Here is a 13,165-nt window from a genome sequence, read left to right as displayed (position 1 = left end):
CACCAGAGCAACCTCCAACAAACAACACAAACAGACCTCTGGCTTTCTGTTCAATCTCCTGCAAATAAAGTTTCCGTGAAATTGTAACAATGTATGCTACAAACAATGTAAGAGATTTATGTTCAAATGCAGTTATTATTATTTTTTATTGAAGTAGAAACAACCAATCGATTAACAGAAAATAAAATCTACTTTGCTATATAATATCTTGAGCAAAAATATAAAAAACATATGTTGATATTCTCAATAACAACTCTTGATGTTAAAAAAGAAATCAGCACAAGCTTATACATTGACATAACATTATAAAAAATATTGTTGTAATATAAAAACGTTTAACTTTACACTATAAAACCAACTATCATACTTTATTTGATCGCAAGCAACAACTGCGTGACAGTTTAAGAGCAAAGGCGGCTCTTCATCTGACATGCATGAGTAAATGAAGCATTGGAATTCAAGGCAATTAAGAGATTCCCCAAGTATTCTGTAATGATCAGCTCAGCACAGCTGCGTATCTTGCCCTTAGACATGTGTATGAATCATTTTACACTTGCTGTTGTCCAACACCCAGGCCAAACACTCCACGCTCACTGAGCTCATGTTACAGTACACCAGTGGTGCGATGCTGTTGGATTATCAATAGGACAGCAATTGTTTGAATGTCCCTTGCATGTTCATTTCTTCCCAGATATGCTGTCATAGAATACATATTGTGGATCACAGGTATGGTTGTTACAAGGGCTGGACCCCTTTGCAAAGAAGAAGTGGATATTGGTGTCACTAAGTATATGATCAGAACTTCATATATAGAGACATTTAGTTAGAATGTTTACATATATAAAGCTGTCTAAAGCTAACTGCACTATTTACAACATGGTTGTATGTATCTATACCAGTATCTAACAGTATAAGAGTCAATAACATGCATTCAATTCTATTTAGGTAAAATGTAATAAAAGAAGTTTAAAAGCTGGCAAATCATTAAAGTAGGATATACTGTAAGCAGGGGCATCATGCAAGCCCAAACTCTGGGGGTGCATAATCAGCGACATTGAAAGTATCTTCTGTGAGGGGTGTGGATGCTATCAGCAGGGGTCCAGGGGTTCTCTCCTGGGGCATTTTTGAAAATTTGACTGCTAAACATGGCATTTAAATGCAGTTTGGGAGGGACAGGAGTACCTAAAAAGACAAGCAGCACTTCCTCTGTCTTCTGGCTTATGTGACGTGAACACTGGTTACTACTCAGGAGGAAATCCAGCTGAACCACTTAAAGGAATATTTTTATTTATATTTAAAATATATATTGAGGATTGTTTTTGTTGTTGCATTTTTGGTATGAAATGCAACAACAAAAAAATGATTGTTATTCACTTGCTATCTACATTTTGTCCGCTAGAATTAAGAGAAAAGGTCAAGGTCATTCAACCACCTACACAGCCCTTTAGCTCCTCTTGGCTTTCTCTAAAAATGGAAGTGATTAAAATATTTCATAATGCCCTTAAGCTACAAGCTGTCCCAAAACATTAACAGTTGGTGGAAATATTATACTGTACAATATAGCAGATATGCAGATTATGTCGAGTATGTCATATACCTGAGGCTACCATAGATGGAGATGTTGAAACTGATTCTTTTTAAGATTTCCGATATCTTTGTGGCCCTAGACAGATTTATTTGTTATTTCTGGTAAAAGAAAATGGCACTTTCAAGAGAAAAGGTTGTCGACCCCTGACCTACACTGTATCTGAGACCCATGGCCTATTTTAGTGATTAATAGTGCGATTAAGTGTGATTAAGGTCCTTCAAACTGCTTCAGATATGCAAACACTGCATATCCATTTCTGTGCATGACCCCCTTGATCTATGACTCCACAACCTTGAGTAATTAATCCGTTCACCAGAATCTTATTAGCAAGTAACTGAATAGTTTGATGAAGATCATTCAAAAACCTCTGGATATATTTCATATCATGTGCGAACCCATTATTTGGACCAATATTGATGTCATGGTGGTTCACTGAGATATCAGTATTTTGTTCTGCTAAAGATTGGCATTGTGGGCACATAATATTCTCAATCAACATTATGGGCCCTATCTTAATCCAGCATATCGTGGCACCAAGCATGACAAATTCCTAATCTACTAGACTACAGTATTCTGATAGCATGGGTTTTTTTTTTTTTTTTAATGGTTATTGTATTCAAATATAAGTGGCCTAATATTGTATTAGTACTGTATAGACCATCATTATAACTTTATTGAAAATTATTGTGGGGCAATTCTTAAATGAATATTGATTTTTTAGCTAGTCGTTCATGGATATTTTGTGGTTGGCAAAGTTTGAATTGCATTAGTTTGACTAGTTTGACTCTATAGCTGAGCACCCTCCAACTGAGCAGTTCACTTCTCATAATGTTTTAAAAACATACATTCATCTTGAGGACATGGAGGGGTCCCTTAATGGGCATGACGTCACTGCAGACTATAAGCATTGCAATTCACTTCCTTGCAGCATGGCAACACAAATATCAAGCTATATATTCCAGCTTTTACATTCATCAAGCTCTTTCTGATTCATTCGTGAGTATAAAATATCTTAAACAATGCTATTGTGTTTGTGGATTTTGGGGGAATTCCAATTTGTATTTTACAAGGAGGAAGACTATTTTGTTTCGGAGTGGGTGAACATGGGGGCAGGGGGGTGCAGACACATAACATTTAACATGCCCGTCGTGCCGTGAACTCATTCTCACCCAAATCTCATCAATCTCACCCACGATGTTCACATCAATCTCACCCACGATTTACATTTCCTGGGAAAGTAAAAGGTCACCTCCACTTCACCTCCACTTCACCTCCACTCCACCTCCCTCACTCGTCGTCATCTGGCAGGACGTAGTCCTCCTCGTCCAACGGCACAGGCACGGAGCTGTCCTGAGGCTGGGCCGGCACGCCTGGCTGCTCTGGGTCTTCTTCCTCCTCCAGTGGGGGTTGGTCCACGTCGTCGTAGTTGCCATCTATGTAATCATCAACATCGTCCACTTCTCCATCAAGAGCTGAGAGGGGACAGAGGTCGCTCAAGACTCATGGGGAAACAGAACCAAGGCAAAGTCGCATACAGTACATGTGCCTTTACGAGTTTTGTTATTTAGCAGACACATTTGTCCTTACAATGACATCAATAAACACATTACATTAACATGAAAAGTTACAAAGTTACAAAAGAACAGTCATATAGCCTAACCTGAATAAAAACGTAGGACAGGACAGTAGCCTACTGTATTGAACGAGTATGATTTGAAAGGACTTGACTGAACCCGGCAAGGAAGTGACCTGACCTAAGTAAACTTCCTTGCCGACTGCTTGTATAAATACGAATAATGATTAGAATTTCTTTACAATTACTGAGTCAAGCAGGCATAGCTTTATAGGGCTCTTGTCCCTGTTGCACAGCACTTGTAATGACATATTGAGCCTCTTCAGAGGGTTCTTTGACATCCTGTGTCCATATGGTATTGTAGATGCCTAGCCATTCTTGCCACTAGCAAGACAGCTACCTCAGTGTTGATGGAGGTTTTTGTTCCTTTCTGTTCCTAAGGACAGCACTCAGAGGCCTCTAACAACAGGGAACTTGGTAGAAATGTGCCAGAGTACTCCTTTAAACCAACTGTAGCAGTTTCAACCAGCTCAAGTGCAGCTTTTCACCCTAGTCCCTACATCATAACCCTCATAACTAGCTAACCTGAATCTCATATAATGTCACATACTGTACCTTTCAGTCACCTCCCAGATAGCAAGAGGCTAATGGACCACTGTCGGCCCAGAGGGGGCATATCCAAACTAAACTCTTTTTAGTCATTACCCGTTCCTCCATTTTAATAACATTTCATGTCTTTTGTCAATATTTAGTACAGTATTCACAGTCTAATCATTCTAGGAGGTTAATTCAGTTTATAGTTTGTTTTGAGTCGAATTGGTATCTTCAGATCTATTCTATGTGGTGTATGTGGATGATTTGGTCTGCCTTCCTCACCTGGTCTGTCTGGAAGAGGGGGGGCTTCATCTGCACTGTTAAATCCAGGGTCTGCTTCCTCGTCAATGTCATCATACTCAGAGGCGGCTTGACTGTTCAGACTCTTCCGCTGACCGTTTGCTGTCAGAACAGTTTAGATTAGAATGTTAATTTGGGCTATTTTGGGTCATTTTGAATCTAGTGGGCATAAGTGCTTCAGTTTCTCATAGTAATTTAAAGTGTGACTATACAGTGCTACTTTGTGTAGAGATAAAGCCCACCTTGACTCTTCAGTTCCATATCTCTGCCTTCTTTCAAACTGAGCTCTATATCCTCAAAGTTATCACTTGCAAGAGTAGATGATCTGGTCTGGGAAAAGGCCCGTCTCCCTGTGAACAGAGAGGCTGGGTTAGCAAATGCTGCGCGCTTTACAGTGGAGGGAGAAGAGTGTTCAAAGAGAACGCCCTCTAGTGGCTTCTTGCAGACTCACACCCAACAGAACTCACTGCAAACTATTTCTCTCCCACTCATGTTTAGTGTCAAGAAGACAAGTATCATGGCAACTATGCAGGACTATGTGAGACTCTATTTTCTGTAAGAACAATTGGCATGTCAATCTAAAACATAGCAGATGAATTAAAAAAAAAAAAAAAAAAATCTCTATGTGGTCTTGCACTCACCACCACGCAGCCGATTCATAATACGTCTTCTTTGCCACAGTACCAGTGCGATTGCTATCACCAGCAGGAGCAGTCCAACAGAAACTCCCACAATGAGATTGATGGGGAGTTCAGGAGGGGGGATTATCTCTTTGAAACCTTTAAGAGCCACAAGCACAAATCCATTTATACACGGCACAGTTTCATTTACAGTACAGTAAGAGCTGCAAATGAAAGGTTTTTATAAGTAGCAAAAAGTCACAGCCACTATACCGTGTATTCTAAGATACATTTATGGTGAATATAATTAATCAGTTCATAAATATGTACGTAGTACAAAGGTCACTTAAAAAAAAAAAACATCTTACCATCACAGTACAACTCAGTGTAGTCATCACTCTGACAATTGTCACTCGAATTCATACTACAGTAATCTCGGTCTTTGTCCAAATCACACTTGAATCGAAACTTCTTGGTATTCTGGCCACCTCTCTGTTCGGGTACGCCTTTCTTGTTGTCGTTGATGTTCCCGCATTCTTTGACCTCACTGCACAGACGACTGGGCTTCTTTCCTCTCTCTCTCTTCAGGCATGCAGGCTTCAACTCACCACCGTAGAGCACTCGGATCCCCCCTCCGCACTCGTCCGACAGATTAAAACGCAAGCTCTCTGATGGGGACAAAGTGACATGATACTCTTATCACTTGTTATGTGAATGTGGCTCAGTGACAAAATACAACATCATCTTCTGTCTACGGCAGCCAAATGATCCCTGCTCACAGAATTCAAATCAGCTCATGGGAACGTCGCTGGAACCTGCTTCATGTCCAACCCCAACACAGAAATAGTTGGGACATTGTGTAAAATGCAAATAAAAACAGAATGCGCTAATCTACAAATCTAATAGACCCATATTTAGCTGCATGCAAAAAGGATATAGACAACATATCAAATGTTGAAAATGAGAAATTTGACTATTTCAAGGAAAACGTGTGTTAATTTTGAATTTGATGCCAGAAACATCTTTTTTTTTAAAAGTTGGGACTTGGGCATGTTTACCACAGTGCTCCTTCACCTCATCATTTAACAACAATCTGTGAATATTTAGGAACTGAGGACACTATAGCTGCTAGAGCTCTGAGGATGAAATGTTGTCCCATTACTGCGTGATTAATCATTAATCATGATTCATGATTTAGTCCATGATGCACCCAATTTGACAGGTCTGGATTGTAGACAGGCCATGTCAGGACCTGTACTCTTTCTATGGAGCCATACTGTTTAATGGTGCTCTAAGCAATGTCACACGTTTTTCACAAAAAAAAAAAAAAAAAAATCAATCACTTCACCTTCTGTTAGCTGCCTGTGCCTTGAATACACTGTAAAAAACACAGTCTCTGTAGACAGTCCATGCTCCAAAAAATGGCAATGAAAACAACCTGGGCCATAAAAACATAACAAACTGTTCCAGCAAATCACAGACGAGATGTGAGTTTCAATTGCACAGGAAGGAGGGGGAAGGAGTAGCGAGCCATTACCCAGAATCGCTTAGAGCGCCTTTAAATATGTGCAGAATTCATTCTGGCATCGTTTTCCTGAAATATTCAAGATATCAAGAAATTCTTCCCTGAAAAAGACACTGTCTGGATGGCAGTATGTTCAATACAACACCTACAACCCCTGTATATCATTTAGAATTGTGCCTTTCCAGATGTGCAAGATGCCCAAGTTGAATAAGTTGGACAGTTGGATAGTCACTCTCCCCTTTAGCCCAGAGGAGCCCATGATTTATATTATACCTGACATAGGACCTTTTTCCACTTTACCTCAGTCCATTTAAAATGAGCTCAGGCCAAGATGATAGCATTTCTGTATCACAAATTGATGTTCTTGTTTTGCATGGTAAAGCATTTGTGAATGAGTATCAAACTGTGCTCACAGACAATGGCTATCCTGAATCCATAAAATGATTTTCTTTACAGAAACAAGTCTGATTTTAATGCAGTGCCATCTGAGGTCCAAAAGACCACGGCCATCCAATAGCTCTGTCCCTTGTTTGCAAAGATTTCTCTGGATTTTCTAAACATTTTAATGATATCATGTACTAGATGATGAAATCTGCCCATGAAGCATCACAATTGTATTGTTTCATTATTTCTCCACACACAATTGATGTGAGGACTGAGTGATGAATACCTCTATATCTTTACTTCCAAGAGACTAAGCGATGTAGCCTGACTCTCGCCAGACCCTTGTAGTTCCGCCATGCTCCACCAGAGGCGTTCGCTGAGCTCCACACAAGGGTCTACTCTGGACGCAAGGGCAATCCAAATCCCTTCCAGTGATCAAAAAATGAGCAACCAATCAGGAGCGCCGAAGCGAGTGTTTGATTCAAATAACAATGGCGGCACGCAGCGAGGAGTCTTGAGCTGACATTGATTCTGCTATTTCAACCGTTTTGTCGAATCTATCGAGTATTCATTCTTTAAAAGATTAACAGAGAATAGTTTTGAAGACATTTATTGGTGGCAAGGATGTTTTTACTCTTCTTCCGACCGGGTTTGGCAAGAGCTTGAAGAAGCCTAGCACTTCATTCAAGATAACAGGCAAGTGGTTTATCAAATCACATGCGAGGATGTTTTGCAAGGACCCGCCTTCATAAATACATCTCCTATCGAGAAGTCCCAGATCCTTGTGTGAAGCTGACAGCGAACTACATGGGATCTGGCAAAAGTCAGGTTATAAGCGATGCTCTATTTATACTCAATCATGGTGACAATTTCCCTAATTAGTTGTGGAATATTCCAAAGGTAGGCCTACATACAGTACATTGTTTCCTGACTGCTGATACTGTTGACTGTTAGCTTGTCAAAGTAGGAATTGGAAATAATGTTCGGAATGTCTGATCAATGTGATAGGTTTGACTGGACTAATGATTTCAAAGCTAACAAAGTGTACACCTGACACCACGTTAGTATTGGAACCATATCCCAATCGTTTCACAAAGTGCATGTCTGGTTTTTAGTGTGTGTGTGTGTGTGTGTGTGCGCGCGTGTGTACCTACTTGAACAGATCACAGAAGCTGGGCCATCATTACATTTGCCTTCGTCTGCTGTACACTGCAGGGGGTTCACTTCAGCACCAGTGCAACTCAAATGATACGCCTCACCAGTCCATGAAGACTCCACATAACCCTCGGCTATACGGTTGCCACAGCTCCGGTGATGACATAGAATGTCGGACATGAACGCGGTCCACCTGGTTTTGCAGACCTTCTTGTTATCGATAACCACCTCTCCGTAACAGCCACCGGTCAGCGTTATGTTTTTCCGATTTTCTGAATATGGAAGGGGTGAAGTGGAAGGAAAACATGTTTGAAAGTGTTACAATATAAATCGTGCTTACTTGTGGGGAAACATACTTGCATATATTTAAAAAGTAAATAAAAAAAAAAACTTTAAAATGTTTTCACAACGATTCAGAATCAAACAAAGATTCATAGCTTCATCTACCCTTGCAACTGATGCTCAACTGTTGCTCTTTAACAGGTTGGTCATTTTCTTTACAGTTCCAAATGTTCTGGTCTCCATCTTTGCACTTGTAAGTTTTGTCCCACCATTTCTCAAAATGGATGTTGGGCTTGCTGCTGTTGTCCTCCAACTCCCCGCAGCCCAGGCTCCCGCACAGGGCCCTGGACTCCCTGTCGCCCCAGCCGGCCGAGCTTATGGGGTGGAGGAGGTTGGAGGAGGTGGCCTTCTGGATGAACACGGGACCGCTGCACGCTTTCTCCCCCACCACCAGCGGATGACTCCAGCCTGTGAACAGCCAGTGGAGAGAGACAGGGCGGTTGAGCGAGTGCCTTCCAGGCTCACGCCTCCGGATCCACAGGCGGACATGTACATATGGCACGGCCTACAATTAAGCAATGAGCCCCGAGAGGCCCTAGTTTTCACTGATTTTAGAACAGCCAAGTGTTTCGTAACTAACCCCCCCCCCCTTAGCTGTTCTAAAATCAGTGTACTATGGACTCGAGTGGCTTTTCTAAAACTGTTACTACGTCGATCTAGCAAGACTTCATGAAACAAAGGCACAGCAACGAAAAATGTAACAACATATTCATAGGAAATCATTCTTCAGCCAAGAAATATATTTCCTCCATATAAATGGTTGCCATGCAACATCGAGACGCAGCTAGTCTAACTTTTGGGCAAGTTGTGGTAACGCATTACTATAGAATGAAATGCGGTCAAGGTTTATGTTTGTGTCGGATTTTACAACGGCATCGAACGTGATTCAGCCAATCTTAATCAAGGACCGGAACTATCCGTTTTAGAAGATAGACTTGTCCTGTAAGTCATGATTTCCCTTTGCTTTGTCCTTTACAGTTGGGTGGATGTAGGATGGGTGAACCCTGCCTGAACTTCCGGAGAATTTGAATTTCGCCCAGCAGCTCAGGCTGGAAACCAGCAGATCTATTTCCTCTGTTTACTGCCAGAACCTTTGGCTCCAATCAGAAATGGCCGTACTCAAGTCCTGGCACGCTATTGGCCGGTGACGTGACGATAACGAAACTTAAGCGACGCCAAGAGCAGTAGAAAGAAAGCGCAGCCTGCCCAGACTAATGTGCAATCTTAAAAGATTGAGCTTAGCATGGTGAAAGCCAGACTAGGGTGGATGTGCATTGTGGTGCAAGAGTAGCTTTTTAATGGTGTTTTTTTAAGGATGTAGTATGCAGAAGTATGTATGCAGTGTGCATGTGTAGTGCTGCACAGTGCTATATAGAGTGCTGGAATGGAATGGAAGGGGAAAGGTGTTTAGAGGTGGAAAGGGTAAGGGTCTTTCAGTTAACCTGTTGAATTTGCATAATAGGTGTAAAGTAATTCCCCATGCATTGGCCACATTGTATATAAATAGCATGACCGTATTTTATGCCAGTAAAATGAATAAAATGTGTATTGACCACACATGTGCACCCACTGTGCCCAATAGCCCCATATCAAAATTAAATTGTGTTTTAATGAAGAAATAGGAAAAGAAATGCAAAAGACAAGAAAATCAATATATAAACCCCAGGTAATAAATAGGCAGCATATTACAGTGTGCTTTTTGTGTCATAACATTTTGATTACCGCTGTGGTGAATACCACCCAAACTTACCCGAGCATCTGACACTTCGTTTCTGTTCGCCACAGGGTCCGGTCTCTACGGTGCAGTTCACTAGGGACTCGAAAGGCTCGGCACATTTGACCAAATGGGCCCGTGAGTTGGTTACTATGTCTGCCACTGTATTAGGTAATGCTGTTCCACAATCCGTTTCTCTGCAGATTGTTCCACAACCCGTTTCTCTGCAGATTGTGTCCTTCACTTTATCATCACCACATGCAGGCTGCCAGGACCCTGCCAGAAGGGCCCTCATTTCACCCCCACACTTATCCCGACTATGAGTCAGCTTGGACTTGAGGCTTCCTAAAAGCAAACAAAATCAATGGATGGGATAAACTACTGTACATAAATGAATAAAAAACATACATGTAGAATAGATAGATACTGTAGACAGAGAAATAGAGAACACTGTAAAAAATCCCAGAATTCTAGAATGTAAGAATCAAAAAACTCCCTCGCACGAATTGGTCAAAATGTCTTAAAATGTCTTGTTATAAGCAAATGAAGTGAAGCAAATGACTTGAAGTGTGCGGATTCTTCTCTTAAATATCCAGTCACACGGATGAGCGGTGATTTTTTACCTTTTTGCTTACTATAAGCAAATTATATAAAAATAATATGCATATATTCCCTTATTTTTATATAATTTGCTTATAACAAGACATTTTAAGACATTTTAAACAATTCGTGGGAGGGAGTTTTTTGGTTTTGTGGATACTGCTTAAAACAAGTTAAATTATCTGGGAAGATTTGCCAATAGAACATAAGGATTTTCACTTATAACAAGGTAAAAAACTTAAATCAAGTGAAACGGGGAGGCCCATTCAAGTGAATGAAGCATTCAATAGCGTTATGAAGAGCCGTGTAATAAACAGTGATATTCAATGGCAACACAACTAACTGGATGAATTGGCGAGCGTACCTGAGCAGACAACATAGGCAGTCGGCATCTTACAGGTGGCGTTCATCACAAAGCTGCAGCGGCTCAAGTCGGACACGTTGGTCGGGCAGTGCACACTGCTGACCGCTGCTTCCCCCCCTGACCTCTTCTTCAAACCATCGGGGATGGCGACGGGCCTTCCACAGCCCAGGTTCTGGCACAGCATCTCGGAGTGCTTGTCGCTCCACACTTCCCCGCAGACCCTATGGCAAGTGCCTCCATGGCACACGGTGGCCTCGCCCCAGCACCGACGCTTGCTCTGCTCCACGTCCGGATCCTGGTTGTTGTTGGTTAATTTCACTGTCACCGTATCTAATGTGAACGAAACACAGGGGGGAAAAAACTCACGAAAGAGACCTTTCCCACACCCCTCTCTAATCAAGGCGGGGCTACATGTTTTATCATGAGGTGAAAGATTTTAGGCAGATGGGTTGGGCCCTTGAGTCGTGGATCTGTCTGAGGTTTCTTCCTATATGTATCTCCAATTCTAGGGAGTTTTTTCTTGCCCCTGTTACTCATGGGCTCTCTTTGAATGTTTAACACTCTGTAAAGCGCCATGAGACTTGTGTAATGTTTTGGCGCGCTATAAGTGAAATTAAATTGAAATTGAAATTGAAATTTTAGAGAACTATTGAATTATGATTCATGCAATGCAATGGGGACATGATAAGGATTACCAGAGCATGTCACTTTAGCAGCCACGGTGGGCTTTGAACTGGTTTGTCGAAGCTTGCAATTGCCACTGGACTCTGGGCAGTCAAGCTGTTTCCACTCTCTGGACACGTTGTCAGCGGATGTGCTGATGCTGGTCATGTTGCCACACCGCATCTTCTGACAGACGTATTCCGCGGCTGTGTCATTCCAGGCGTCTGGCTGTCCGGAGAGGGAGTAAATCTGCCCTCCCTGCTCCACTCCAACTGTTCCTGAGCAAGGGGAATTCCCTCTCACAAAGAACTTCCAGCTACCTGTGAAAGGGATTCAAGGTTAATAGTCATAATCCCCTCACACTCAACAACAGTGAATATCTTACATCTCATAATCCACTGATGTAGTACAAAGATTTCATTCTCATTTGATTTTCTGAGGACGATCATCTACGCTACAATAAACACATTTTATGTTTTAAAGACCACCTGTGGTGAAAATCAGGTGTTTAACCTTTTTAACATGTTCATATGGTACCTGCTACTTTTACAAGACACACTGTATCATGAGCAAAATCAGCAGTGAATGTCATTGCCGAGGATTTCTGCTTTTGCATCTACAGTACGGTTCAATCAACCACCACCTGGGCTATTTAAGGTAACGAGCAGATATTTTGTCATAAAGATAACCTCTAAATATTTACTTTAAACAAGCAGAGAAGAGATGTATCAAACTGCTGGAGTCCATCTTAAAATGCATTGAATCTTTGAATGTGTTCATCATAACAAAACCCACTTCATAAGAAATTGGGGTTTGCATTGCTTTCTACTACGGGCTCAGCCCAAACTGGTGGAGTCCTACAGTGAGTTGATGCTATTTATTGGGATAGTTCATTACCTTTGCAGACAACCTTTATGAACTCCGTTTGACTGTTAACCCCGCCCTTTTCTTCCAGACATTTATGAATGGGATCGGTGGGCTGACATGTGGCCTTCAGTGACAGGTCCAGTGTTTCCAGTTTGTCCCCATCAACAAAAAGTTTGGTCCCGGACTCGTGGCCCTTCCCACATTGCACATGGGAGCAAACTACGTCAGAGTGCACAGTTTCCCAGCCAGATGCGCCCACTCTCTTCCATGCACCCTTGTAGTAGATCTCCACTCTTCCAGAGCACTTATCCAGACCATCACTGAGGCGCACATCAATGCTTCCTGTTACATTGCAGGAATGAAAGGATAAATTAATTGGTTTAATCTATCTACAGTATCTATCTATCGATCTATCTATCTTTATATCTATGTGTGTGTGTGTGTGTGTGTGTGTGTAGATATACATGAACAAATATAGGAAAAGCACATTCATTTGATTGTCTTCTGTTTTTTACATTATCAATTGCTCGTCATGTTGGTCAAAATGCATTACTGGTTCTTTGTTTAATTGTCCTACCCTAAAAACATCTCAGCAGTTTATTGCTTGAGCCATTACATGCAAATGTGTTCAACTGGTGAATCATGGGAACTTTAAATCAACCAGTGATCAACCAGCTCTCTAAGATATTTTTTTTATATTTACATGTCTAAAATGTTCTTCACTGTACAGTACTGCACTATTGTAAAACAGTATTTGTTTGTACTATTTATTATTCAGAGGAATAACACAGGAATTTGACATTGATGGCATTGATAGATTAATTATTGCTTTTTGGGCATAAAACAAACTTTTTGAACAAGTTGTGAGCTTTCGCT

The 13,165-nt window shown here is 41.3% G+C and overlaps 1 protein-coding gene across 1 annotated transcript; it reads right to left on the bottom strand.

The window, feature by feature from the left end:
• Nucleotides 1-136: 136 nt before the first annotated feature.
• Nucleotides 137-10,963, bottom strand: LOC134088096 (scavenger receptor cysteine-rich type 1 protein M160). The gene is made up of 9 exons (XM_062542026.1): nt 10,760-10,963; nt 9,832-10,140; nt 8,187-8,489; nt 7,739-8,011; nt 5,044-5,343; nt 4,697-4,834; nt 4,298-4,405; nt 4,038-4,157; nt 137-3,060 (listed from the first exon to the last, which is right to left on the bottom strand). Exons 1-9 carry the CDS (start codon nt 10,941-10,943, stop codon nt 2,876-2,878), a joined length of 1,920 nt encoding a protein of 639 aa, XP_062398010.1. The 5' UTR covers nt 10,944-10,963; the 3' UTR covers nt 137-2,875.
• Nucleotides 10,964-13,165: the final 2,202 nt, after the last annotated feature.

This window comes from Sardina pilchardus, chromosome 7, assembly GCF_963854185.1.
Source record: "Sardina pilchardus chromosome 7, fSarPil1.1, whole genome shotgun sequence".
NCBI classification, from domain to species: Eukaryota; Metazoa; Chordata; class Actinopteri; order Clupeiformes; family Clupeidae; genus Sardina; species Sardina pilchardus.
This window is presented reverse-complemented; position numbering and strand designations above follow the sequence as displayed.